The following is a 27,184-nucleotide window of genomic DNA, read 5'->3' on the forward strand; positions in this document are numbered from 1 at the left end:
CTGCCACTCACTCCCTGGGCGGCTAGGGGGCCGCTGCCGCCTGCCCTGCGCAGTTGTGCCTCCAGCGCCGATTGCCGCCTGTGGCGTTCCTTTGCATTTAGCGCCTCAGCCGCTGTTGGTGGGGCCTCCCCACTGCGCAGCCCTGCACAAGCGAGACATTGCCCCTTGCCAACGGGGGGCCTCCTGTGGCCACCTAGCTCCCCGCGCAGCCAGCCCGTCACCGCCCCCTCCCCACTTAATCTAAGCTGCGCTCAGGCCGGGCTGCCTCCCCGTGCCTCGGTCTGCCCTGCCCGCCCCCTTGCACCGGTCCTGCTTCTGCAGCCGCGGGCAACAACCCGGCGGTGCGCCCCCCTCCCAGGCGCTCTTCGATTTCCGTTCCCCTGTCTCTGCAGGTAAACAGACATATTGTAGAGTAATTAATGAAGGGAAAATGCCTTGTTAGGTTGTGTTATGATAACTACTGTTAACTATTGAAGTAATTGTGTTCATTTTAATGGGATTTGGTGGTGTTTTAGTGTAAATGGGTGTAAATTTTGGGGCTCAGGAACCCATAAAATTTTTTCCCATTGAGATTAATGGTAATTACATTTTCGACTTATAAGAATTCGCCCTAAGAGGAGTTTTTCAGGAACGAATTACCCTCATAAGGTGGGGGAAGACTGTAGTTAGAAATATTTTTGTGACTGGACAGTTAGGTTCTTGAGGATGTGGCAGACCTATGCTGAAGTATAACTGCCATTAGAAGCAGGCATAGTTACCCTTTGCTGGTTGTTGCCAACCAGTCATGATCTGTATTGCAAGTGTGGCTCTAAATTTTTAAGGCTTCTCGGCCTCTGTGAAGCTGGACAAGGCCAAAATCTGGGAAGGGTGCTAGGATCAAGGAATACAGGCTGGTCAGGCATGGTGTTTTCTTATTTATTTCCATTCATATCTGGTTGATCTTTTCAGTGAAGTTTGATTAATGTGTTTCACAGCTTGGGTTCAGTTTCTGGGCTACGTGTTGAAAATGGATGAGTGACTGAGTTGCCAATTCATCATGTGGAAAGTTCTGCTACTTGTGATTCTACTGTCGTAGTGCTTGTGGAGGAGAAATCTGGTTTTGCCTCTAGTGCAGTGGTGCCACAAAGAAAACTACAGCACTGACAGGTGAATTTAGATTTTTTTTCATGCCACAGACATCCTACCTTTCAGTTTGTGCACTTCATCGGATAGCACTTGTCTGTGAATTATGGTGATTGTCTCAGGGAGGAAGTTTGGGGTACAATGGACAATAAGTTGACTGCTGTACAAACCCCCTGGCAACTTTGCTTTGCAGCTGAATAGCTTAGATTTCTAAAGAATACTGAAAATTTAGAAATCTGCACAATTTTCAGGTGTCAACCAGTTCAAAAAACAAAAACAAATCCACAAAAAACCATAGGCGGACCCCAGAATCATGAGATTAAAAGAAAATAATGAAGGGCAGGAGGGAGGATGGTTTTGTGTTTCTAGGCGTACCAGAGTTTCTTTGATTAATGTTTTCATCAAGCAGGACACCTTGAAAACTATAGCCGAAATTCTCATAAAATTGAGAACCCTCCATCCTCTTGAATATTGAGACACACAATAAAATCTCAAATGTTAGTGCAACAGATTGGGACTCATCCCCGTGGTATCTCCTGCTGGTCAGTCTGGAATTAGCTCAGTCTAGGGTCAGAGCGCTGCTGTCTCACCCCGTTACCTGTCTTTTTGTCTTTCACCATCACTCATCAGGACACACATCCTTCCCACATCACAGCACTTTTCCTTCAGAGTATTGCCATATGGCCGTGTCTACACCCTGAGGCTCTCCCCTCCTGGGGAACCCCCATTATCCCTAAGCCTCCACTTGCCTCGGTGACCCACCGCCATTCAGCTGAAGGCCATGGTCTAGAATCAGGCCCAGTTTTCCCTTGAGATGACAGTTGGAGTCTCCTGAAGGAGAAGTGCAAACCATCCCTGATCTGAGGATGTAGAAAACGAGATCTATTGCACATGTGGACTAACAGGCAGGCATGAAGTCTAGTGCCTGCTTCATTGTTTCAGTTTTGTTGAAGACACTGTATCAAATATAAATGCAGAAAAAACATTTAAATGATTCATTAGTTTCTGAAAATAATTCCAGTTGTGGTTTTGTCTCAAATACAATTTAAAAATAAATGGTCACTTTACGGCAATCTAAAAAATGTGAATTTTCCAGATTATCTAAAATTATAAATACTTTAAATATTTTAACAGACTCACACAGCTTCTTGATTTGGCTTCTGATACAGGCTTAACTGCACAATTGTTAGATGCCAAGAGTGAGAAAGATCCAAACACAGCAATACTCTTTGAATTATTCAGATATTATATGTTAATAGGGGATTTGTATTTTAATCTCAAGCATTGAACATGTGGGTCTTTAAACCTCACAAAATTGAGAAAGAAGGCTGTAATGGTGAAAATACCAACCTGATTTTGCGAGAAAGTGAAGGCATTTGATATATATATCGCACAGAATTCCATAAACAAATGTAAAAAGTGGGAATTTTATAGTAACAAATATAAATCAGAAGCTCAGAACTGCAGAAAACTGATCAAGAACACATGCCAACATGAGAATTTATGTCCAACACTGTTAAAAAAAGTCCATCTTATTGTCCTTACGTATATTATGGGGAGGGAAAAAAAAGAGTCTTAACAATTGTAGTTGCCCGTTACTTGATGGGAATGACAGAATTATCAACAATAATGGAGGAAATACAGAAGTGGGTCAATAAATATAAATATTCTGTTCAGCATTTGGGAACAAACAGATAAGTCTGATGATAACACTGCCATTCCACTAGTATCTCGGGAAGACTATAACCAGTAGCAACTCAAGTCAGACGTTTTTAAATGTTAGCAGCACTGGATAGTTTTAATTCAAGAGTTTTAAAAGAGCTGGTTAAGCAGACCTGTTTGGATCACTAATTTTGATTTTTAATATCTTGGGAAACGGGGGTTTTCCAAAACAGTGAAAGAAAGACAATACACTAGTATTTTAAAAGGGAAAAGGGAGCACTGATCCCGAACAAGATAATGGAGTTGCTGGTATGGGACTTAATTTCTAGAGCTTTAAAGTGTAATATGATTAATGCTAATAACATGACTGTATGGAAAACAGATCCTTTCAGACTAATTTGTTTTCTTGATGAGGTTTGGTTGATAAAGGTAGTAGTGGTGATAGAATGTTCTTATCCATTTATATGGCACTTGACTGCACCACATGCCACTGACTAACAGGGCACGCAAAGAGGATTAAAAGCTTGCTGACAATAAGTCTCTAGACAATTAGAACAGATTCTTCTAGCTTTATAATCTATGAATACGTAAAACTTGAACTTTAAAGTCTGTTAAGAATGCATGTGCATGTGTGAGCAGAAATGTATTTCTATAACATTTAGGCTATGTCTACACTTGCACGCTTCTTTGAAGGGGGCATGGTAATCACAGTGATGGGAGATTACTCATGATGTGTTGTGATGCATAGGCAGCACTTCATTAGGCAAATTTTTGCCTGCAGCAACTTCAAAGTGGAGAGTAAAGGCACTTTGAAGTGCCCACGGCTACACAGCACTCCGAAGTTGCCGTAGGGGAGAATTTGCCTAATGAAGTGCTGCATATATATTGCAGCAGTTCACTAATCTCCCATCACCCTGATTACCTTGTCCCCTTCGAAGAAGGGGGCAAGTGCAGAGAAGCCTTAGTAAACAGAGAAGCTATTCTGAAGCATTTATTAACAAAATTTAGCATTCATTTCACAATGACAAAGGTTTTAGCTGAAGAGAATTAAAATCTAGTAATGCGATGAAAAGCTAAATGAATGTGCACACTTTTATAGTATTGCCAAATTGGTTAACTAAATTCATTTTCTGGTTTTACAAGTTAAACATCAAGCTGAAATAGGCTATAAGGTCATTATTTCAAATCTGGGAGGGAAAAAAAGGGTTTTGTTCAAAAGCCAGAATCAAAATGTTCTGACCCAAGCAATTCCTTCTAGCTCAGCAACTAAACATTAATCCAATCATTCTTATCTGAGAGAGTTAACTAAAAAAAGTGAATGAAAGACAGTGTCAGTACAGGGCAAACACAGAATAGCAGCCAAAGTTAGAAAGATAACTTCAGGTTTACTAAAAAAAAAAATCTATTTAAACCAAACAGTGGATAGTCGAGTAATACTTTTGCACAAGATGTGCTGTCCATGTATTCCTGCCAGCCGGCAGTAAGCATTTGCCAAATTAATGTCAAATGTAAATTTATTCAGATTCAGTTTTATTGAAAACACCCTTTGATAAATTGCTATTATTAAAATGTGGACTGTTTTGCTACTTGACATGCTTTTTTGAGCTTGTGTCCCCTGCACATTTTAGCAACAAATTGATCTGAACCATCTTCTTTATTTAGGGACAATTATATAGTTTGTCTACCTCACTGACTAAAGAATTTTGGTGAACAGCTTTTCTTTCTTTAAAATCCCTCAAATTAGCTAATTATTAAGCTAAAATAGTATTGTTTTAGAAATGTTACTTTCATTTACAGCTTAACAAGACCTCTGAACACATGAAGCAAAAGAACTAAACCTTTAATTATACTAAAAGCACATGTTCTTAAAATGGTAAAATTGAAGGTCATTCCCCTACAATAGAAATACAACTGATTGGACATTTTTCAGGATACTGTACCGAGGTGAAAATAGCGCTTGTCATTTTTGTGACTCTTTTAATGAGAGGTATGCTAATACCCTGATATGAATGGATAACAGCACAAAAACTGCAATTAATCATGTCTATGGACATTTCAACTTTAACATGGAAGTACTAAACCAGCATGTTAGTAACAGGTTTATATAGGCTCCTGCATATATAACATGGGCTAAGCAGACCAGATATTCATTCTATAACTTGCAAGAACACTAGTTTAAATCCAGTTTAGACCAAAGTGATTAAATGAAAGCCAATCAACTGGATAAAACCAGATAAATGGTTCTGTGGATATAGGGAAGGCAATGGACATAACATACCTCGACTTTAGCAAAGCTTTTGATATGGCCTCCCACAGTATCCTCGCCAGCAAGTTATAGATGTAAGGCTTGAATAAATGGACTGTAAAGTGGACAGAACGCTGGCTAGATTGTCAGGCTCAAAGTCAGCAATCAACAGCTCTATGACTGGCAGGCAGCTGGTACCAAGCGGGGTACCCAAAAGGTTGGTCTGAGGTTATTTTTCCCCCCCAACATCTTTATTAATGAACTGGGTGAGAGAATGGATTGCACCCTCAGCCAATGTGCAGATGATACTAAATGAGGGGGAAAGTTTTGACACAGTGGAGGGCAGGGACAGAGTCCACAGAGACCCAGACAAATTGGAAAATTGGGCCAAAAGAAATCTGATGAGGTTCAACAAAGACAAGTGCAGAGTCCTACTATAGGCTGGGGACTTACTGGCTAAGCAGCAGTTCTGCAGGAAAAAAAACATGGGGATTACAGTGGAGAAGAAGCTAGATATGCGCCAAAAGTGTACACGTGTACCCAAGGTGGCTAGCAGCATACTGGGGCGCATTATTAGGAGGAGCCTTGCCTGTAGGTCTAGGGAAGTGATTATTCCCCTTAATTTGGCCCTGGGGAGGCTGCATCTGGAGTAGTGTGTCCAGTTCTGGGTCCCCCATTACAGAAAGGATGTGGACACACTGCAGACTACAGCGGAGGGCCACAAAAATGAGTAGGGGGCTAGAGCACATGACTTGTGAGGAGAGACTGAGGGAGTTAGTCTGCAGAAGAGAACAATGAGAGATGATTTGATAGAAGGCTTCAACTACCTGAAGGGGGGTTCCAAAGAGGATGAAGAGACGCTGTTCTCAGTGGCGACAGATGACAAAACGAGGAGCAATGGTCTCAAGTTACAGCAGGGAAGATCTAGGCTAGATTTTGGGAAAAACTATTTCACTAGGAGGGAGGTGATGCTCTGGAATGGATTGCCAAGGGAGGTGTACAATCTCCTTCCTTCCTTCTTTAAATCCTGTCTTGACAAAGCCCTGGCTCAGATGATTTAGTTGGGACTGGTCCTGCTTTCAGCAGGGGGTTGGACTCAACGATCTTCTGACATCTCTTCCAACCCCATGATTCTATGATTGACGTTTTTTACTGAGTTATTATACGGCTATTTCTAGTTTAAAAGAATTTGATAGAATCAACCAAAATTAAGTGGATTTGGCAACAATATTTTCTAAGAAGGGTGAAATGGAAGTGGAAATGTAAAGAAATGTACAGAAATTGAAGTGAAATAACCTTCTCAGCACCATAATGGATCATACCAGGGGGCATGGGGTGGCTACGTTTGATATTTCATACAAGACCGGAGAAAAAAGTAAGTGGAATTTTATACGGAATCAACTATATGCTTGTGTACAAAAGAGAAAGGTGTTGGAACAAGAACACTAAAAACATTCAGGGCTGCATGGCACTTAGCATACAGTCCTGAATGAAGAACAGTGCCTAGCTTAGGTGCTCCAAGAACACAGCAGGGAATAAACTGACTCTGAGTCAGTTCAGTCCCTGCACCTCTCCTTACTCACAGCATAATGCAATCTGTACCAGTTCTCTTCCTGGCACAGTTTACATCCCCTCCACTGTCTCAGCTGCACCAATTGGTGCACTAGGGCGATATAGCCAAAATTCCACCCATTTCCCAACTCCATGTGGCAGGAGAGGGAGTAGCAGATTACTGTGTTGTGAACCAATGCATTGGTTGCCAGCACAGAGGTATAAGGGAGCACCTTATTCTCCCAGTACTGCCCTGTGAAGGTCATTGGTCATCTTATGATCAAATTGAGGAAACAAAGAGAATCAAAGAGCAAAGAATATGTAAAAGGATGGATTCTGCACTCTTTTTCCCTCCTTAGGACATGACTATTAGGGAAAGAGGCCACCATCTTCTGATCAGTGCTTTCCAGCTTCAAATTAGCCACTATAAGAACAGATTTCAATACCCTTACACATGCTGAGCTGCACATTGCTCTATCAGTGCCATTGAAACCAGGCAGACTCCTGAACTGAAGTGCAATACAATGTGAGTAAGGGCATCCAAATCTGGCCAGGATTTCCATTCTTATGACTCATATTGGGCAACCTTGGTGAAAAGTATATTATTTCAAAGATCTTTGTCCTCCGTCTTTTATCCCAGCATTTTTCCCAACACGGTTGTGCAGCTTTTTGTGGCGTCAGTAATAAAAAACCTGATTTGCTAAAATCCTGTTTTACGTACAAGTGCAATTGTTTTTGAGTGTGAAATATAATAGAATCTCCATGGAGTAGTTTCCATTTTAAAAAACTTTTCAGCTGAAGAATATGAAAAAAGACAGAAGCAAAAAAAAGTGTGTGACTCAAACAGTGTCAAATAAAGAAGATTTCTAAATTGCATATCGTTCTAGTGAGGGAATTTGAATACTATGTAAACTAATCCTTCTGACTGAAGCTGGTTTTCATCATGCCACTTCTGAAAGAAATAATATTTATGATCAAATAAAAAGGAAAAGCAGGTATGCATTGTGGTAACTAAACAGAACATAATTTTCAGTGTAATTATTCTCTTTTGGGGGTAAAACAATCATTGAAACCTTATGCTTATTACTACTTGCTGAAGTACATTTTTTCCTCCCTTGACAAGGAGGTTGTCAAAACAGATAATTATGGAAATGCTAGAAATAGTTTGAAAGAAGACAGGAGCTGTCACAATTTCTTTTTCTTTTTAACATTTCACCTTGTATCCAACTGTGCAATTCAGAAGCCATTTAGTTTTATTATTGCATATCAAGCACATAATACATTAGAAATGAAAAGCAGCCATTTACCATGGTATTTTCTATTCCAAATCATTTTCAAGCTTTTTGCACGAGCTAAAAAACCACACACACACACACACACACACACACACACCTTAATCTCTCATAAAATATTAACACACAAAAAATGTCAGAGTAACTGTAAGGGTGTAAAACACTGAGAAAACTCAGAACATTTTGAGCTAAATCCATTTCCAACCACCCAGATTGAACCCCAGTAATGGAGTTGACAGCACCAGCTCACTGCGTCATCTGGTATATGACAGCAACTGGTGCAAAGCAGCCCTACTACTGATAGATATCTGAGGCTACGTCTGCATGGCGGGCGCTACTTCAGGGTATGGTGGTATCCTGAAATAGCTGCCTGTGTCTAAGAAACATGTCCATTTTCTTGAAACAAGGAGGAGTTACAGGGATGACTTGAAATAGCGCTTTATTTCAGCATGTGGAGGCATTTAGACAGCATCACATGCAAAAATAATCTACTGCATTTCAAAGTTACCTAGAAACAAGCTGCACAAATTTTGTAGCTTATTTTGAGATTAGCCTATCGTGTAGACACAGACTGGCTGTTGGAGAGGTATCAGAAAACCAGGCTCAGAGATGAATCCCTATTCTTCTCTGACACAGTAGCTTGATGTGTATTCCCACGAAACTCACTTGTTTTTTTCCTGTCATCCTCTACTGTGCATCATAATGGGCCACAGGATTACTTTTATTCTCATTTTATATAAGAAGAAACACAGACAAGTTAAGCAATTTACTCAGACACACACAGCAAACTGTAGCGAATCACATAGTATCTACCACTATGCAGTCTACTACCATGGTGTCCAACCAGTTCAGAAGCAGTAGGTACTGTAGTAAACTAGCCACACTATTCTGCATATATATTTGTTGTTCAATCCAAGGAGCCACACTCAATTGGCCAAATACCCACATATGGGTCTACTAGAACACATCACCGACAACTGAACTAGTGAAGGTGAATTTGTGTGTCACATGGGAGCAGAAATGAAGAGGCAATTTGTACCAAAATGTATCAGAGGGTGCCATTTGGAGTTACAGAGTTTTCCTCAAGACCTCAGAGTAGGATGGTGAGATTGTGGCTGGGGTAAGAAGAAGAGATGAGTGGCCTCTGATTCAGACCCCTGCCTGGCAAAATAGGTATACAACCCGCAAGGTCTAAAGACGCATTACAGAGAAGTAGTGGTGGGTTTACAAACTTGATTTAATTGAGGACTTAAACCGTATTACCTAGTGGACATTCAAACTGTAGGAGGAAAGTCACATGATATCCTCAGTCTTCCAGACTTTATGCCTAACTGAGGTGGTTTATAAACAAGTTGACAAGTGAGCCAAATCTTTTTATAAACTGTTTTATGGAAAGCTATCAACCTCACAAGGAAGCTTGCACAAACTCAGACAGACATGATTTTTCTCTCCAAATGCAAACGAATGGACATCATACCAAACGGACTAAAGGTGAAAAATCCGTTGCAATCTACATACTGCACAGACTACAGTGAGAGATTATACCATACACTCTCGAAGAAACTGAGGAACCACCTAATCAGCATCCTGTACAACAAACAGCAGAACTTCAAAAAAGAGCTCTCAGATCTGGAGTCTTTCATAAAAAAAACAACCTTCAACACAAACTTTCACACCGCTGAACTTGACTAAAATAAGACAGGAGATTTACATTAGACACTTCACTACTCTACAGAGGAAAAAAGGACTGCAAGCTGTCTAAACTCCTGCCTGCCACACAGAGCCACAGCAGTGGTACCACTAACTCAGCCAGCAATATCGTCAATCTGTCCAGCTACACGCTCAGCTCAGCAGAAGAGTCTGCTCTTTCTCGGGGACTCTCTTTTTGCCCCACGACCCGCACAAACATAATACAGTTCTGCGGTGATCTGGAAGCCTACTTTCGCTGTCTCAGACTCAAAGAATACTTTCAACACAACACTGACCAGCACACCATTACACAGACACCCTCCCAGCAGCACAAGAAGAATAACTCCACGCGGACTCCTCCTGAGGGCAGAAATAACAGTCTGGACCTATATATAGAATGCTTCCGCCGACGTGCACAGGCAAAAATTGTGGAGAGACAGCATCGTTTGCCTCACAACCTCAGTCGTGCGGAACGCAATGCCATCCACAGCCTCAGAAACAACCCTGACATTATAATCAAAGAGGCAGATAAAGGAGGAGCTACTGTCATCATGAACAGGTCTGACTACCAGAAGGAGGCTTCCAGACAACTCTCCAATACCTAATTTTACAGGCTACTTTCCTCAGATCCCACTGAGGAATACACTAAGAAACTACACCATCTGCTCAGGACACTCCCTACACAAGCACAAGAACAGATTTATACCAACACACCTCTAGAGCCCCGTCCAGGGCTATTCTACCTACTACCCAAGATCCACAAACCTGGAAATCCTGGACCCCCATCATCTCGGGCATTGGCCCTCTCACTGAAGGACTGTCTGGTTACGTGGACTCTCTCCGCAGACCCTATGCCACCAGCACTCCCAGCTATCTCCGAGACACCACTGACTTCCTGAGAAAACTGCAATACATTGATGACCTACCAGAAAACACTATCCTAGCCACCATGGATGTAGAGGCTCTCTATACCAACATCCCACACAAAGATGGAATAAATGCTGTCCAGAACAGTATCCCTGATGATGCTACAGCACATCTGATGGCTGAGCTCTGTAACTTTATCCTCACACACAACTATTTCAGATTTGGCGACGACATATACCTTCAAATCAGCGGCACAGATATGGGTACCCGCATGGTCCCTCAATATGCTAATATTTTCATGGCTGACCTGGAACAATGCTTTCTTAGCTCTCATCCACTAACACCCCATCTCTGCTTACGCTACATTGATGACATCTTCATCATCTGGACCCATGGGAAGGAGACTCTGGAGGAATTCCACCAGGACTTCAACAACTTTCACCCCAACATCAACCTCAGCCTGGAACAGTCCACACAGGAGATCCACTTCCTGGACACCATGGTGCTAATACACAATGGCCACATCAATACCACCCTGTATCATAAACCCACTGACCGCTACGCCTACCTTCATGCCTCCAGCTTCCATCCCAAACACACCACACGATCCATTGTCTACAGCCAAGCACTAAGATATAACCGCATTTGCTCCAACTCCTCTGACAGAGACAAACACCTACAGGACCTCTACCAAGCATTCTTGAAACTGCAATACCCACCTGAGGAAGTGAAAAAACAGATCAACAGAGCCAGACATGTGCCATGAAGCCTCTTACTACAGGACTAGCCCAAGAGAGAAACCAACAGAACACCACTAGCCATCACCTACAGTCCTCAGCTAAAACCTCTACAGCGCATCATCAGGGATTTACGACCCACCCTGGACAATGATCCCCCACTTTCACAGGCCTTGGGAGGCAGACCAGTCCTTGCCCACAGACAACCTGCCAACCTGAAACAACTCCTAACCAGCAACTATACACCGCACCACAGTCGCTCTAACTCAGGGACCCATCCATGCCACAAACCTCTTTGCCAGCTCTGCCCACATATCAGCACCAGCAACACCATTACAGGACCTAACCAGATCACCCACACCATCGTGGGTTCATTCAGCTGCACATCTACCAATATAATTTATGCAATCATCTGCCAGCAATGCCCCTCTGCTATATACATCGGACAAACTGGACAGTCTCTACGTAAAAGAATAAACGCACACAAATCAGATATCAGAAATGGCAATATACAAAAACCCGAAGGGGAGCACTTCAATCTCCCGGGCCACACAGTAGCAGACTTAAAAGTAGCTATCCTACAGCAAAGACATTTCAGGACCAGACTCCAAAGAGAAATTTCTGAGCTACAATTCATCTGCAAATTCAACGCCCTCAACTCAGGCTTAAACAAAGACTGTGAATGGCTGGCTAAATACAAAAGCAGCTTCCCCTCCCTTGGTGCTCACACCTCCAGATCAACTGCTGGTAGTAAGCCTCACCCTTGCTGACTGAGCTAACCTTGTTATCCCCAGCCTTGCTCTGGCTTATTTATAACTGGCCCTGCAGATTTCCAAGACCAGCATCTGATGAAGCAAGTCTGTGCTCACGAAAGCTCATGTTCAAAACTTTTCTGTTAGTCTATAAGGTGCCACAGGACCCTTTGTTGCTGTTTATGGAAGACTTTCATTGCTGTTAGACTTTGCCCTAGTAAATAGGTTGTAATGATCTGAAGGCTGTTCAGCTGATTTATTTTTCCAAAACAGACCAGAGTGGGACAGGGTTGGTAGTCTAGTCTGGCAGTGTAGCGAAGGAAGAATTTGTCAGTAATAATAAGTGAAAGAACACTTTTGCTCTCTTCCTCTTCATGGAGGCCCTCCTCTTTACATAGGTTCAGTTCTTCACTTCCCCCAACCCCCACATTGGTGATGCAATGGAAGCATGAGCCCATGAGAAAGACCATGAAGGATTTATTGGAAAATTATTTGTGTCATTTTATAACTAAAGTTAAAAAATCCAAACAGATAACTTAAGGGAGTTGAGCCCACAAAGAGTGCTCAGACTGGAGCAGATTTTACACCCAAAAGGGAAACTGTAAGAATAGGGTCTGTAACTGATAACAACATACATAGCATTAATTACAGAGGTGTTGGCCAGTGCTGCTATTTAAAACTTATGTCAAATAATGTCCTGAAAAGCTCAAGGGAAAACGAACACAAAAATCAAGACTGAACAATCAGAAGAGACTTCAAATGGTCATCTAGCCTCTCTCTCCCATGCTGGGGCAAGATTAAGTAAACAAACTGTCCTTGAGATATCCGTCTAATCTGTTCTTAAAATTCTTCAGTGTGGAGAGATTCTACAGTTTTCGTAGTTATCCTGTCCCAGTGCTTAACTATTCTTATAGTTAGAATTTTTTCCAAATATCTAAACTGTCATTGCTACAAATTAGGCCAATTACTTTTGCCTATCCTTGGGAAGATACGGAGAACTTCTGTATCTGACAGAAAACTCTTCTGTCCAGAAGACAAACTTATCCTCATAGCACTTTTGTATTAATTTAGATACAACTTAGTTATTGTTCAAAATTAACCAGTGTTATGCAAAGTTTGATATATGGCACTTGTTGCGTATTTTGGCAAACATGTTTTTAATGCCTTTTTTTTTAAATATAAAGGAGGAAAAACAGTTAAAATATTTAAAATGTATAGTATTAAATACAACTTATTATAACAAATTATATTTGAGTTTTTAGAAAAAAAGCTTCCCTGTTTGACAGTTCTGAATAGAATAGAAATGGTAACAACTGTAGTTTGGAGGAGGAAAGGGAACATATTAGTTCAGATGGGCTGAAGCTATTGAAGTGTGATTTTGTTTTTAGGTGGTGTTTGGGATTTATACGGAGCTGGGAGAAGTGTTGATGTTAGCAAAGCTTAAGACTATTTCTTTGGTTGATAAAACAAAATTAAATTGCTGCTGCTATATGTAGATGTTTAAGAACAAAGAACAAAATAGCATATTACTTTTCTGACTCTACATCATGAATGAATAAAGATGGAAAAAAAAACTTTCCTCCTCCTTTTCTGTCTACACAGTTAAAGGTGTATATGTATACAAATCATGAAAATGTTATGCAGCAATGTTTATTATGTTTGCTGATGGGAGGAAAAAAAACATAGCTCTGATGGCATTTTTAACTCAGTATGTTACTTCCTTTTTAAAAAAGCAACAAAAATTTCTTTTGAAAACACTTTTGCATTGTGGAACCATATACAACAACCAGAGGTGGTAAAAGTGACCTGAGGAAGCAGCAAAAATAAAATAAGTAGAAAAAAATTACCAAAAAACTCTGGGTTTGGTGGAATAAGATTTAGTTTACAAATAAGGCAGTAGAATTAAGATGGCATTTTGTTAGTAAGAGGGTTATTTAAGATATCATTTTAGTGAAAAATTGTTTAGCAACTTGATGCTTCATAACTTTTATTTTTTGCTTTCTAAAAATATTTATATTGAACTTAATATCACTCATTACAGAAAGTTCAAAATTTAAAATAAATCAGTAAAACAAAGCAATTCCTATTTTTAGTAAATACCTTTACAAGTGTTGCAAACCTCTTTTTAAAATAGAAAATATTAGTTTTTGCATTATCATTTTAAACATGCTTAACGCAGCTAAGATTTTTTTAAAAAAAACTTTTGTTTTAAACTAAATTTGAAAACAGTTTCTTGTTTGCTAGTGTGCTAGCTTCTAAGTATGTATTAATCCTTTATATTCCATGAGGGGTGCCTATTCATTTCTATGGAATATAGGGATAAAGGTATTAATATTACACGTTCCCTGTCCAACATTAAATATTTGGAAACAAGGCCTAGGTTTTGGTATATGGATATGGTCTAAGGAGATGGTGTGGTTGGCTGCCATGATGGTGAAGTATGCTCTAGTTGTCTTCAGCTGTTCTGATTTCCTAGTTCCCATGTCAAATTATCCTTCTGTAAGGATCTCAGAAAGGAGTGGAGTGAGTTGAATGGCCCATTCCCTCAGTATTTGGTCCACTAAGTAAGCCTAGAACTTGACACACTAATTTTGGTTCATCAGTTTTTGGACTTATTATTTCCTTATTTACCAAGCATAATCTCACAGTCAAGGAGTTATCTTAGTTGACTTTGATTAGATTAATTTAGGTTTTCTATCTAGTTTTCTTGCACTTCTTTTTATTAACACTTACTGTTATATGTTAGAGACATCTTATGAACTTAAGACTCATTTATTACAGTTGCCTTTACAATCGGGATAAAATCTATAGACAAAAGTACTCCAACAATATGGGTGTGTCTACGCTAGAAACTAACTTTGAAGTTAACCTAGAAGTTAGGCACTAAATCGCAGTAGCTAGCAGAGAGTCTACACACACTTTGCCTTACTTAGAAGTTAACTTCGGAGTAGGGAGCCCAACTTTGAGATCTTTACTCCATTCCCGGGAATGGAATAGTGCCCTACTTTGAAATAGGGTATGTATAGATGCTCAACTTTCAAGTTGCTTACTTCAAAAAGAGAAGTTACTCACCGTAGTAACGGTGGTTCTTCGAGATGTGTCCCCGTGGGTGCTCCACCATAGGTGACGGCTTGGCCGGCGCCGCAGATCGGATCTTCCAAGCAGTCTCTGCCGGACCGCGCATGCGCCGGCGCGCGCCGCTCCCTGGCGCGCTCCTGGCCATGTGCGCGATCCGGTCCCCGCCAGTTCCTCGACCAACCGCCTCGGTTGCCCCTGCAAAACACTAACAGAGATCCGAAGCGGGGAGGATGGGCGGGAAGTGGAGCACCCACGGGGACACATCTCGAAGAACCACCGTTACTACGGTGAGTAACTTCTCTTTCTTCTTCGAGTGTCCCCGTGGGTGCTCCACCATAGGTGACTACCCAGCAGTAACCCAGATAGGTGGTGGGTAATCGGATTATGTGCAGCTGGTCCCCGAGAGGACCGCTGCAGAGAGACGGGTATCCTCTTGGAATACCCTGTGAAGGGCGTAATGTTTGGCGAACGTGTCGTAGGATGACCAGGTCGCCGCTCTGCAAATGTCTTTCAATGCAACGCCCTTGAAAAAGGCTGTTGATGCTGCCACCGCCCTGGTGGAATGAGCCCTGGGAGTGGCCGACAAAGGAGTCTTTCTGAGCTCGTAGCACATTTTTATGCAGGATACAATGTGCTTTGAGATTCTCTGCGATGAGAGACCTTCTCCTTTAGATTTGGGAGCGAGGGAGACCAGGAGTCTATCCGTTTTTCGGAAGGACTTGGTCCTGTCTACGTAGAAGGCTAGCGCCCTCCTCACATCCAGGAGGTGTAGGCGCGCCTCTTCGCTGGAGTTATGAGGCTTTGGATAGAACGAGGGTAGAACAATAGGTTCATTGATGTGAAACTCGGAAGAAACTTTGGGAACAAAGGCTGGATGCAGCCGTATGGTTACCGCCTCCTTGGAAAAGACAGTACAGGGTGGCGTTGCCATGACTGCCGCAAGCTCGCTCACCCGACGGGCTGACGTAATTGCAAGAAGAAAGGTCATCTTTACTGTAAGGAGGCGAAGGGGAACCGTGGCCAAGGGCTCGAACGGTGGTCCCATGAGTGTGGTAAGCACCAGGTCCAAGCTCCACGAAGGTGGAATCGGTTTCCGAGGGGGGTATAGGTTTACCAACCCTTTGAGGAACCTGGTAACCATAGGGTGGGCGAACACCGTGTGCCCTCCCTCCTCATGTCTGAACGCCGAGATGGCGGCCAGGTGGACCTTTAACGAGGATAGCGAGAGTCCTGCTCTCTTGAGGTCCAGTAAATACTCTAGAATTGTAGGTATAGGCACCGAAAGGGGGGCCAGCTGCTTGGTAGAACACCAAGCCATGAAGCGAGTCCATTTTTGTTTGTAGGTTTTCCTAGTGGAAGTCCTCCTGCTACTTTCTAGGACTTGCTGTACTTCCACTGTGCATGTGCTCTCTAGGGAGCTGAGCCATGGATTAGCCACGCTTGCAGTCGCAGGCTTTGGGGGTGCGGATGCACTATGGACCCCTGGGCTTGCGTGAGCAGGTCCGGCGCCACCGGAAGAGGCATCGGTGGGCGGTCCGACAGGCGCAGGAGTAGGGGGAACCATGGTTGGCGATCCCATGTTGGGACTATCAGGATCATCCGAGCCTTGTCTCTCCTGGCTTTTTGCAGAACCTTGTGGATCAGCACTGCGGGGGGAAACGCGTAAAGCAGGGGGCCTCCCCACGGGATCGCGAACGCGTCCCCCAGGGACCCCCGGCCCAGCCCTGCTCTGGAGGAGAATCGTGGGCACTGTTTGTTGTGCTGAGTGGCAAACAGATCTATTTGGGGAAACCCCCATGCGTGGAAAATAGGCCGTAGTAGATCGGGACGGATCTGCCACTCGTGGGTGAGCGCAAAACGTCTGCTCAACTGGTCTGCCTTCACGTTGTGCGTGCCCGGCAAGTAGGAGGCTCTCAGGATTATATCGTGGGCGATGCACCAGTTCCATAGGCGGATTGCTTCCGTGCATAAGGTACGGGATCGAGCTCCTCCTTGCCTGTTTATGTAAAACATGGTGGAGGTATTGTCTGTACTGATCCCGACGACTTTGCCTTGTATACGGTCTCGAAAGTGTTTGCAGGCGTTGAACACTGCTCTGAGCTCTAAAACATTGATATGCAGAGACTGTTCCGTGGGTGACCACAGTCCTTGAGCCACCTCTTCGCCCATGTGCGCTCCCCACCCTATGAGGGAGGCATCCGTAGTGAGGAAAACCGATATTTGCGGCTGATGGAAGGGTACCCCTGTTAGCAAGTTCCCGGGGTTTACCCACCATTGCAGGGATTCGCGCACCCCAGGTGGGGGCGACACCACCCTGTGAACGGTGTGTACTGCCGGCTTGTATACACTTGCCAGCCAATGTTGCATGCCGCGCATGTGCAACCTGGCGTTCTGTACCACAAACGTAGCCGCTGCCATGTGGCCCAGCAGCTGCAAGCACGTCAAGACCGGCACCGTAGGGCTGAAGGTGATGACCTGCACGAGGGAACCGATGGCTCGAAAGCGAGCCTCTGGAAGGTATACTCTCGCCGAGACTGAGTTTATGCGAGCCCCTATGAACTCTATGTCCTGTGAGGGGTCTATCTTTGATTTTGCCATATTGATAACCAGGCCAAGTGCGGAGAACGTGTTTGCTGTGACGCGTATCATGCGGAGAACCTCCCTTTTCGAGGTCCCTTTGAGCAGGCAGTCGTCCAGATACGGGAAAATAAACACCCCCTGTCTGTGCAGGTAGGCTGACACCACTGCCAAGGTCTTGGTGAAGACTCTGGGGGCCGAGGAAAGGCCAAACGGTAGGACCTTGTATTGGAAGTGTTCGTTGCCCACCATGAACCGGAGAAAACGTCGGTGAGCCGGATGAATGGTTATGTGGAAGTACGCGTCTTGTAGATCGAGGGCTGCGAACCAGTCTCCATCGTCCAGTGCTGTAAGGATGGAGGCAATAGTGATCATCCGAAAACGTTGCTTGCGCAGATACCTGTTGAGGCCACGAAGGTCTAAGATGGGCCTCCAGCCTCCTGTCTTTTTCTCCGTCAGGAAATACCGAGAGTAGAACCCTCTCCCTTGCAGTTGCTCCGGCACCTTTTCCACCGCCCCTATGAACTCTAGGTGGGCCACCTCCTGCCTGAGCCTGGCTACATGGGAGGCCTCCTGGGGGTGGGGCTTGGGCGGGGGTCGCGGTGGCGGGAGCGACTGGAAGGGGATGGCGTACCCCGTGGCTATGATCTCCAGCACCCATTTGTCTGTGGTGATCCTTTGCCACTGGTCGTAGAATGGTCGGAGGCGATGGTGAAAAAGTCGTTTCGGATGATCTTGTGCAATGGTGGTGATGGCGCAGCCCTGGATTTGTATGTCAAACTTGTGGCCTTTGGCCCCGCCCCGAGGACGGACGGCCCTGTTGTGAGCGTTGCCTGGGGGTTCTGTACTGCTGGTGCTGCTGATGCCGCCCTTGCTCGTAACCCCTGTGATACTGGGGGCGCTGTTGCTGGTATTGGTACCGCCTTTGCTGTGGGTAGTACCTTTTCTTTGAGTATGGAGGGGTGTAAATCCCCAGGGTCCTGAGTGTGGCTCTTGAGTCTTTACTGGAATGAAGGACCGAGTCAGTTGATTCAGCAAACAGCTTCTGCAAGTCGAAGGGAAGGTCGATTATCTTCGCCTGCAGATCTCTCGGTATGCCCGAGGTCTGGAGCCAGGACTCCCGTCGCATCACCACTGCAGTTGCTGTGGAACGTGCTGCCGTGTCCGCAACGTCCAAAGCAATCTGAACTTCCATCCTCGCAGCCGCGTAGCCCTCTTGCACTATGGCCTTGAGGACCGGCTTTTTGTCCTCTGGAAGCGAGTCCATGAGGGAAGTTAACCTGGCATAGTTGTCGAAATTATGGTTCGCCAAGTGCGCTGCATAATTTGCCATTCGCAAGGTTAAAGTGGAGGAGGAGTAGACCTTTCTGCCGAACAGCTCTAGCTTCTTGGCATCTTTGTCCATTCCCCCTGTTTTAAATTGAGATGTTTTTAATCTTTGCTGCGAGGACTCCACCACCAAGGAGTTTGGCTGGGGGTGGCTAAACAAGAACTCCATGCCCTTCGCTGGCACGAAGTATTTCTTATCCGCTCTCTTTTGGACAGGCGGAATAGTTGCCGGGGTCTGCCATATGGTAGTGGCGGACTCCAAGATCGCTTCATCAAGCGGGATTGCTACTCTGGAGGAGGCCGGGGAGCTCAAATTTTTAAGGAGCTTATGATGTTTCTCTTGCACTTGTGCTGTCTGGATGCCTTGCGTGAAAGCTACCCTCTTAAACAGCTCCTGAAACTGTTTGAGATCGTCCTTGGGATGGACGTCCCCTAAGGCCGTGGCCTCATCCGGGGAGGAAAACGAGGAACCGCTGGGGTACATTTCTTTGGACCCTTCCGGTTCTTGATGGTGATGGTGCGCCCTCTCGCTGGAGGTTTGCGAGGGAAAATCTCGTGGGTCCACGGCCAGTCCCCCCTGGGATGCTTGAGTCTCCGTCCCCGATCGCGATTGCCCTCGGGGGTACGAGGTAATATGTGGGGATCTCTCCCTGGTAGATTGCCGATGGTGTCCATGCCCCGCGTGGTAGGGACGACCATGGCAGTATAGGCACTGTTCCTGGGAAGGTGACCTTGACCATTCCCTTTGCACGTACCCTGTGTGTCTGGGAGAGGGGGATTGTCGAGACACTGGAGAGAGCGATTTTGCATAATAGTCCAGCGATTCAAATCCCAGGAAGGGCGAGGGTGGTGCCAGCCATGGGGAGGCTGATTGCAGGAAAGGAGAAGGGGGCTCCGGGTAGGCTAGGGGGGGCCCCTGCCTTCTGGTTGGAGTCTGCAACATGAGCGGAGGGCTGTGAGAGAAGAGCTCCACAGCCCTGTCTGGAGAGGGGCTGCAATGCCTCCTCTTGTGTGCAGCCTTCCCCCTCCCTTGAGGAGGTAACTCCGCCCCCTGATGGGCGGGGGATCCCGGCCCCGTCGGCACCGTGCTAGGCACGCTCGAGGGCGGTGCCACACGTGCGGAGTCCTTGTGCGCCTGCAGGCTACGTGCCTGCGCGCTCTGCACCGCCGGTTCCCCGGGGATCGGTGCCGCTGCCTGCGGTGCCGCTGGTACCGGCGCTTGCTTAGCCGCCGCCCTGCCTGCGGTGCGGGGCGGCTGGCTGATCATCGGAGGCTGAGCCGCTTCCACGTGGCTCTCCGTGCCGCCGCCGATCAGCTGTTGCTGCGGCTGGGGGCTGCTCGCTCCTCCCGTCCCGCTCACTGTTGCTGCCGGCAGGGATCGGGTTGGAGAAACTTTCCTCCGTTTTTGCGCTGATGGAGTGAGGGAGGCAGCTTTCCTTCTAAGGGCCCCGGAGGGTCCCTCCTGCTGCGGCCGCTCCGGCACGTCTGGCTGGAGGGCCTTGTCAAGAAGCAGCAGTTTAATTCTCATCTCCCTGTCTCTCCGTGCTCTGGTCGTTAACTTTGCACAGAAGGCGCATTTTTGTGCCACATGGGACTCCCCCAGGCACCTTATGCATAGACTGTGCCCATCGGACACTGGCATCGCCTCTCGGCAGGACTCACATTTTTTAAAGCCTGAGGAGGACATTGTTGGTGAGTCTTTGAGTTTGTTTGTGGGTACTTAGCACTTCTTTGTGCTGTTTCCCCGTCCGATGGCCTGCCTCCGCAGGAGGGCTGATGGCCCTAGCTCCCGGCCTCCGGCGCTGGTTACTGGGACTGGCTTGAGCTGTCCCTCCGTAGCTTGTTTGTTGTTTGTTTTTGTTTTTTTTTTTTTTTTTTTTTTTACAAAATAACAACCGGTTACTTATGGTATCCTAAGAACTGAAAAACTTTAAAGAGAAAAACAAATAAAGTCGTTGAATACGCTATGTGGCTTTAGCCTAGTCGGATTCCGTCTGCAGCCGACGGCGGTTGAGAGGAACTGGCGGGGACCGGATCGCGCACATGGCCAGGAGCGCGCCAGGGAGCGGCGCGCACCGGCGCATGCGCGGTCCGGCAGAGACTGCTTGGAAGATCCGATCTGCGGCGCCGGCCAAGCCGTCACCTATGGTGGAGCACCCACGGGGACACTCGAAGAAGAATTATTTTTGTAGTGTAGACACAGCCTACATGACTGATCTATCCGAAGACAACTTTTGGTAATCTAAACTCTTATCAGATATACTGATTTGCACGAAAACACAATAATTTAGTAGATCTCCTTTGGTGGAATAGCACTTATTTTAAAGTTGCAACTTCTGTCAACTTTAAAATATTCTGATTAATTTGGACTATAAATTCCTTGGGACAGGGACTCATCTTTTTATTTGTCTAGAAAAGTCCATGCTACACAGTGCAGAGACAGGCACTGCCTAATCTCAGAATTGTCCAAGGTATTTACGTATTCGTCTCTTGTTCTATTGGTAAAGTTTCATTTATTATGTCTTTTATAATAGTTGAGGAACATTTCAGTATAACTAACTTTGTCTGAATAGACTATATATGGCCAAACATACACAAAGTATTACTGGCTTCAGGATGCAATGACATAGCCATATGAGGCCAGATACTTAGGTGGTATAAACTGATGTATATGCTGATTTGCATCCTCTGCAGATATGGGCCAAAATCTCTATCTGAATGGAGTGTTTTTACTAAGAGAACACTGTATGCTTAGCACCAGATTATTTGTTAATGAATGTTGACCAAAATGTGTTTTATTTCCAACCTTGTACATGAGTTAAGAAGCAGATCTGGTATTTTTCAAGTTGGAATAAAATCAAAAGGCAACCAACTTTGGTTCAGTGTGCCAGAGGGTTATTCTGTGAAACCTAGGCTCCGAACCACTGACGTTTTTTCCATTACTGGTCAGGTTAGACCTAACTGACAAGGCAAAAATGTGCTTGGCAAGTCAAAACGCAAGAAAACAGGGTGTTGTTCTAAGTTACGGTCCCTTTGATTCCCCTTTTCCCCATTTTTGGAAAACTCTAAGTATATGAAGTACCTTAAAGTTGAACAAGTAGTTGCCTAATTGAAATTATTGCAGGATTCCACTACAAGAAACACTAAATCTAGCAACAGCAGCAAATGATGAAAATCAATTACATTCCAACAATGGGCTGAGTTTAAGCATTCTGATGAACATCTGTTGACTGCATGGTGACAAAAGTAAAGGGGAGGGCTGACGAATGAAAGGAAGAGAGGCTTGTTTGTGCTATAAAGTGTGCATCACCTTTGAACACAGTTCTGACCTAGTACAGACGGCTGACTTGATGCTGACCGTGGCTCAGTGATCAGGGCAGAGCTGTGCAAATTGAGCTTAGCAGCACATCAGTAACTAATTAAACTCCCAAGGCTGGGATGCTGAATGCTATTTTTCCTGATCTTTGCTGAATACAAAGCTGTCGTCAGCATCATGTCACTTAGCTCTGCTGTTCACAGCCACTTCAAGTAAAGTTTTGCCGGACAGACAAAACCTAAGATAAGAGAAAAACTGAGCCAGGAGGCCTGTAGGGCTGAACGGAGGAAGGGAAACAAAGAGATATGACAATGTATGTTAGAGTTGGAGAAGGGGAAAAAGAGGGGCAAGGAGGGTGAGGGTCAAAAAGGAAAGGGCAATGGTTAAAAAATTATGGGATTTGCCAGTGTAAAGATGTTTCCTGTGAAAAACGGCAGAGGTAGTGCTCCAGCTCTTTATGCTTCGTTAAGTGGAGAGCTTGCGTTGTGATGATACAGCAACACAAAGTGACATGACATTACCATGTCACAAAGACAAGAAACTCCAAAGCTGTACACTCTAAAGTCATTTGCAGAGACACTCTCACTCCAGGAGAAAACTGAGAGAAAGACAAGGAGAGACGTTACAAAACAATATGTAATATGCTCACAAATACTCCCCAGCTCCATAGCTGTCAAAGAGCATTTACCATACCAACATTATTGTCAAAAAATGAGTAGAATACAGAATGCAAACCAGCAGAGATATCTAGAGATGACTAACTAAAACTACCAGTACAATGTGGGAAAACAGAAAAATTTCAGAACTATCTATTTCTATAATGCGTGTGTGTGTGTGTGTGTGTGTGTGTGTGTGTGTGTGTGTGTGTGTAATACGCAGTGTGTTGTGATAAAAAAAAAAACTATCACTCTTCCTGAATGCTGAAAAAAGTCATTATACCACATTATCATTTTGTATATGATTAGACAAATAACAATAAAGCTATTTTCAAGCTATGTGAGAGTTGTTAATATATACAGTAGTCCCTCGAGTTATGTGAGGGTTATGTTCGCACACACCCTCACGTAACTCAAATTTCGTTTAAGTTGGGGCGGGGGGAAGGGGGACGGCATTGTTCCCCCAAGCAGAACGCACGTTCTGCAGCCAGGGAAGCAGCAAGAGCACCTGGAGCTCCTTTTGAAAGGTAATTCCTGAGGTTGGGGGGCACAGCTGGGGAGGGTTAAGTTTGGTGGTGGGTCAGGGCCATGGGAGGGGAGCAGGGGGTTTTAAGCCTGGGGTGGGTTAGGGCTGCAGGGGAGCTTGGGGGGTGGGGGGGGAGCCAGAGCCACGCACAGGTGGTGGTGAGCCAGGACTGGAGATGCATCAGGGGAGTGAGCCAGGCTGTGGGGGGTTAGAACTGGGGCCCATGGGGCTGGGGGGAAGGAGTTGAGTCGGGGCTGGGGGAGAGGGATTGTGAGTTGTGTTTAACTCTAATTAATGTGAGTTAAGTGCGACTTGAAATCGCACATTTTGAGGGTTTGCTGTATTATACAACGGGGAAGCCTACCTTAGGAATCAGGGTTCCAATAATCAAATTAATTTTTCAGATTCCCAGTTTATAATTTCTCCTCTGATAAAGTCAATCTGCACCTCTGTATATGCAATACTTAGCTGCTAAATAAGTTTTGGACCCTAATAAACCTCATGCAGCTGAAGGCATGGAGTAGTTCTAGGACTCTGAATGCACCATTACCTCCCATAATCTTTCATCCTCCTCAGCTCACTATATCTACCATGTAACACACTGAGGGAGTCTCATGATCCAAATTTGCTTTTATTGCTGCTCATCCGCAGGGGTGCTTGCTCCCTATTCTGCTGCTCCAACACCCGATGCCAAATCAGCCTTAGCCCCAGCAGTTCCGAAAGAACCTTGCTGCACAAACTAAGTCTGCTTCTCAGGGGCATAGTCTCAGATTCTACCCAGCCCAACAAGGACAGCAATCTGATTTACAGAAGAGAAATGGAAGGTAGGGGACAATCCAAATTTCTTATGTCCCCATAGCACAAGAGATGTTCTCAGCAAGGAAAGAAATACTGACATGACATTTAGCTGATGCTGACCTAAGCTAAGCCAGCAGGAAGAGATAGAGCCCAGAGGGCTGAAGACTCCCTCTTTGCCCCAACAATACTTTGGTCCATGGAGCCCCAGAATGAAGAATGGAAGTAGAAGCACTTCCATTTCTTCAGTGACAAGGGAGAGAGGTAGATACAAGGACATACCTTTTGCACAAGCAATTTTGTTTCAAGGTATTTAATCCCATTTTAGTTCCACTTATGGGTTTATTACAGCCCTCAGTACCTGAGTAACTCCAGCTTGGAGTGTGGAGGAAAGCAAATGGGACCCCAACAGAAAGTGCTGTCCAGCAAGTCAGAGGTCACTTCTAAAATTCTGTGCCTTTTTAAAAAAATCAGTGTGAAAAATCACAGGCTCCATAAGATCCTGAATAGATCAACCAAGGTGAGTAATCTACATCTTGTGCATGCCAGGTGGTCACAGACACAGGGTCAGATTCTCAGCTGATATACATCAATGTAGCACCACTGAAGTCTACTTACAGTCACTCTGCTGGATTGAGGCTTTAATGGCAACTCATATTCTAGTTATGAGAGTCATTGTTAAGTGCTTGGTTTTAATAAAATTTTGTATCAAATTCAGGATTGTTTTTAATGGTCTTAATGGTCAAAACTGTTCCATGCTATACATGCTTGTCAGCATGAAAGAGTAAACAATGTTTCACTGATTTATTCCATTAGAAAGCACTTTTGAAAAAAAGGAGTAAGAACTGCAAAAAGCCCATCTCATTAGCACTGTGAAATGGTAATGCAATCTCTGTTTTCTGTTCTGATGAATATGCTGGCAACTGGTTTCGAAGCATGCATTTTAATATCAATTGGCATGGAAACAACATACGAGGATATAGAGAGTTTGACTCTCTACAAAATTATAATCTGCCATTTTAGAATTCACTTATTTAGAACTTTCTGAAAGACCGTCATTACTTATCCCAACACCACAATGTAACTTCATTCAGAGAAATTCTGTGCCAGAAACATATTAACACGGCAGGAATTTAATTTCTACCTCCACACCCTGACATTAATACCATACTATAAAATTCTAAAACAGCTTAAATATCTATGCTGTTTCGCAATGCATGGTACACATACCCTTAGGCATATGCAAGAGAGGTCTTTGGGGCAGGGCGGGGCGTTATATGCACTAGGGCCATACGCAGCTCTTGAGCAATCAAAGGCTCAGATGCCACTCTGCGCACAACACCCTCCCTAGCTCTTGAAGGGAGAAGCGTGTGGCAATGTTGGCCATGGCAGCAGCAGCTCCAGTGAGTCACCAGCCCTGTATTAACAGCTGGGGGTGGGGGGTATGTCCCGACTCTGGAGGAGGGGTGGGGAATTAGGTGAAAGTGGGGAGCTGGAGCTGCCTGGCTCTGGAGGAGCATGGGGACTGGGTTAAAGGAGGGAGCTGGGGGTGCCTGGTTCTGGAGGAGGTGAGGGAGATTGGGTTAAAGTGGAGAGTTGGCAACGCCTAGCTCTGAAATATTATGCATTTTATCTGAAGTAAGAGATAAAGTTCCTATTTGTGCAATGCTACTTTAGTATTTATAAATTACAACTTAAAGGCTGTGTCTACACTACCACCTTCCTTCGAAGGAAGGGTGGCAATTAGGGTGTTGGGAGTTTACTAATGAAGTGCTGCCAGGCACAGGCAGCACTTCGTTAAGCAAACTCCCCCCCCCGCCGCCCACCCCAGTGGCAACTGCAAAGTTTTAAACTTCAAAGTGCCAGCACGCATCTAGCCGCAGTGCACCTGCCGATACTTCGAATTGCCGGGGCAACTCCGAAGCCCCCTTACTCCTGAAGAGTAAGGGGACTTCGAAGTTGCTGCAGTACTTCAAAAGTACCAGCGGGTACACCACGGCTGGACGCGTGCTGGGACTTCGAAGTTTAAAACTTTGAAGTTGCCACTCGGGTGGGCGGCGGGGGGGGGGAGTTTGCTTAATGAAGTGCTGCCTGTGCCTGGCAGCACTTCATTAGTAAACTCCCAACACTCTAATTGCCACCCTTCCTTCGAAGGAAGGTGGTAGTGTAGACAAGCCCAAAGGGTTTCAAATGGACTGATTCCTTGTAAAAACAAAGAATAAAACTGCAGATTTGGAAGAACGTAGTACACAGGAAACCGTATCAGAAACATTGATTTAATTGTGGCCCTCAGCAGTTTGAAATCTAGGCCTGAACATGTGATTTCATCCAAACAAATTCAAAGTTTGTATTAATTATAATTTTTCTTGTGATTTCACTGATCACTGTCATTGATGTTTGCATAAAAATATGCACGTTTGAATAAAAAACTGGACTTATTTTACATTCATCTATTTTTTTTGCACAGTCGTAAGTACAATGGCAACCTTATTGCCTCGAGGCAACTTCTTCCAACCAAGCAGTTACAATTAAGTTGTTTAAACAAATGTGTTACAATGGTAGAAAAAAAAATTTGCATGTCTGAAAACTGGGGGTACTTTTTTTTATTTTTTGGAAATGGGGTATTTTGTTAAAAGAAAAAAAGGTTGAGAAACACTGATCTACTATGTAGCTTACATAAAACAAAATAGGTACCAGCACTATTTATATTTTCTCTCTAAAATGGTTGGATGGATCAGCCCAATGAAATTAACTGGTCTAATTAAACTGGATTTACAATAAACAAGGCACTTCAGCTCTTACCTCCACCATGGGTGGATCCTTTCTTCTTTTTCTAATCCAAGCTGCAAAACATATTAAAATATTTTAAGAAGGCAAGTACTTTACACCTCAGGAGATACTATGATTTCACAAAAGGCACAGCCACATACAGGTGCAAGCTGCAAGAGGCTAGAATACCAATTTCTCCAAAAATATGGTATTTAATTTTT

At 44.5% G+C, this 27,184-nt stretch overlaps 1 protein-coding gene across 2 annotated transcripts in view; it reads right to left on the reverse strand.

The window, feature by feature from the left end:
* NDUFAF2 (NADH:ubiquinone oxidoreductase complex assembly factor 2) overlaps positions 1–27,184 on the reverse strand; it is a 112,738-nt gene that overhangs the window by 9,350 nt on the left and 76,204 nt on the right. For both annotated transcript variants that reach the window (XM_074995540.1, XM_074995539.1), the window contains one exon: positions 26,997–27,037. In XM_074995540.1, coding sequence (XP_074851641.1) covers positions 26,997–27,037 — 41 coding nt within the window. The remainder of the gene's footprint in view (positions 1–26,996; positions 27,038–27,184) is intronic.

This window comes from Carettochelys insculpta, chromosome 5 (genome assembly GCF_033958435.1).
Source record: "Carettochelys insculpta isolate YL-2023 chromosome 5, ASM3395843v1, whole genome shotgun sequence".
In the NCBI taxonomy this organism is placed as follows: domain Eukaryota; kingdom Metazoa; phylum Chordata; order Testudines; family Carettochelyidae; genus Carettochelys; species Carettochelys insculpta.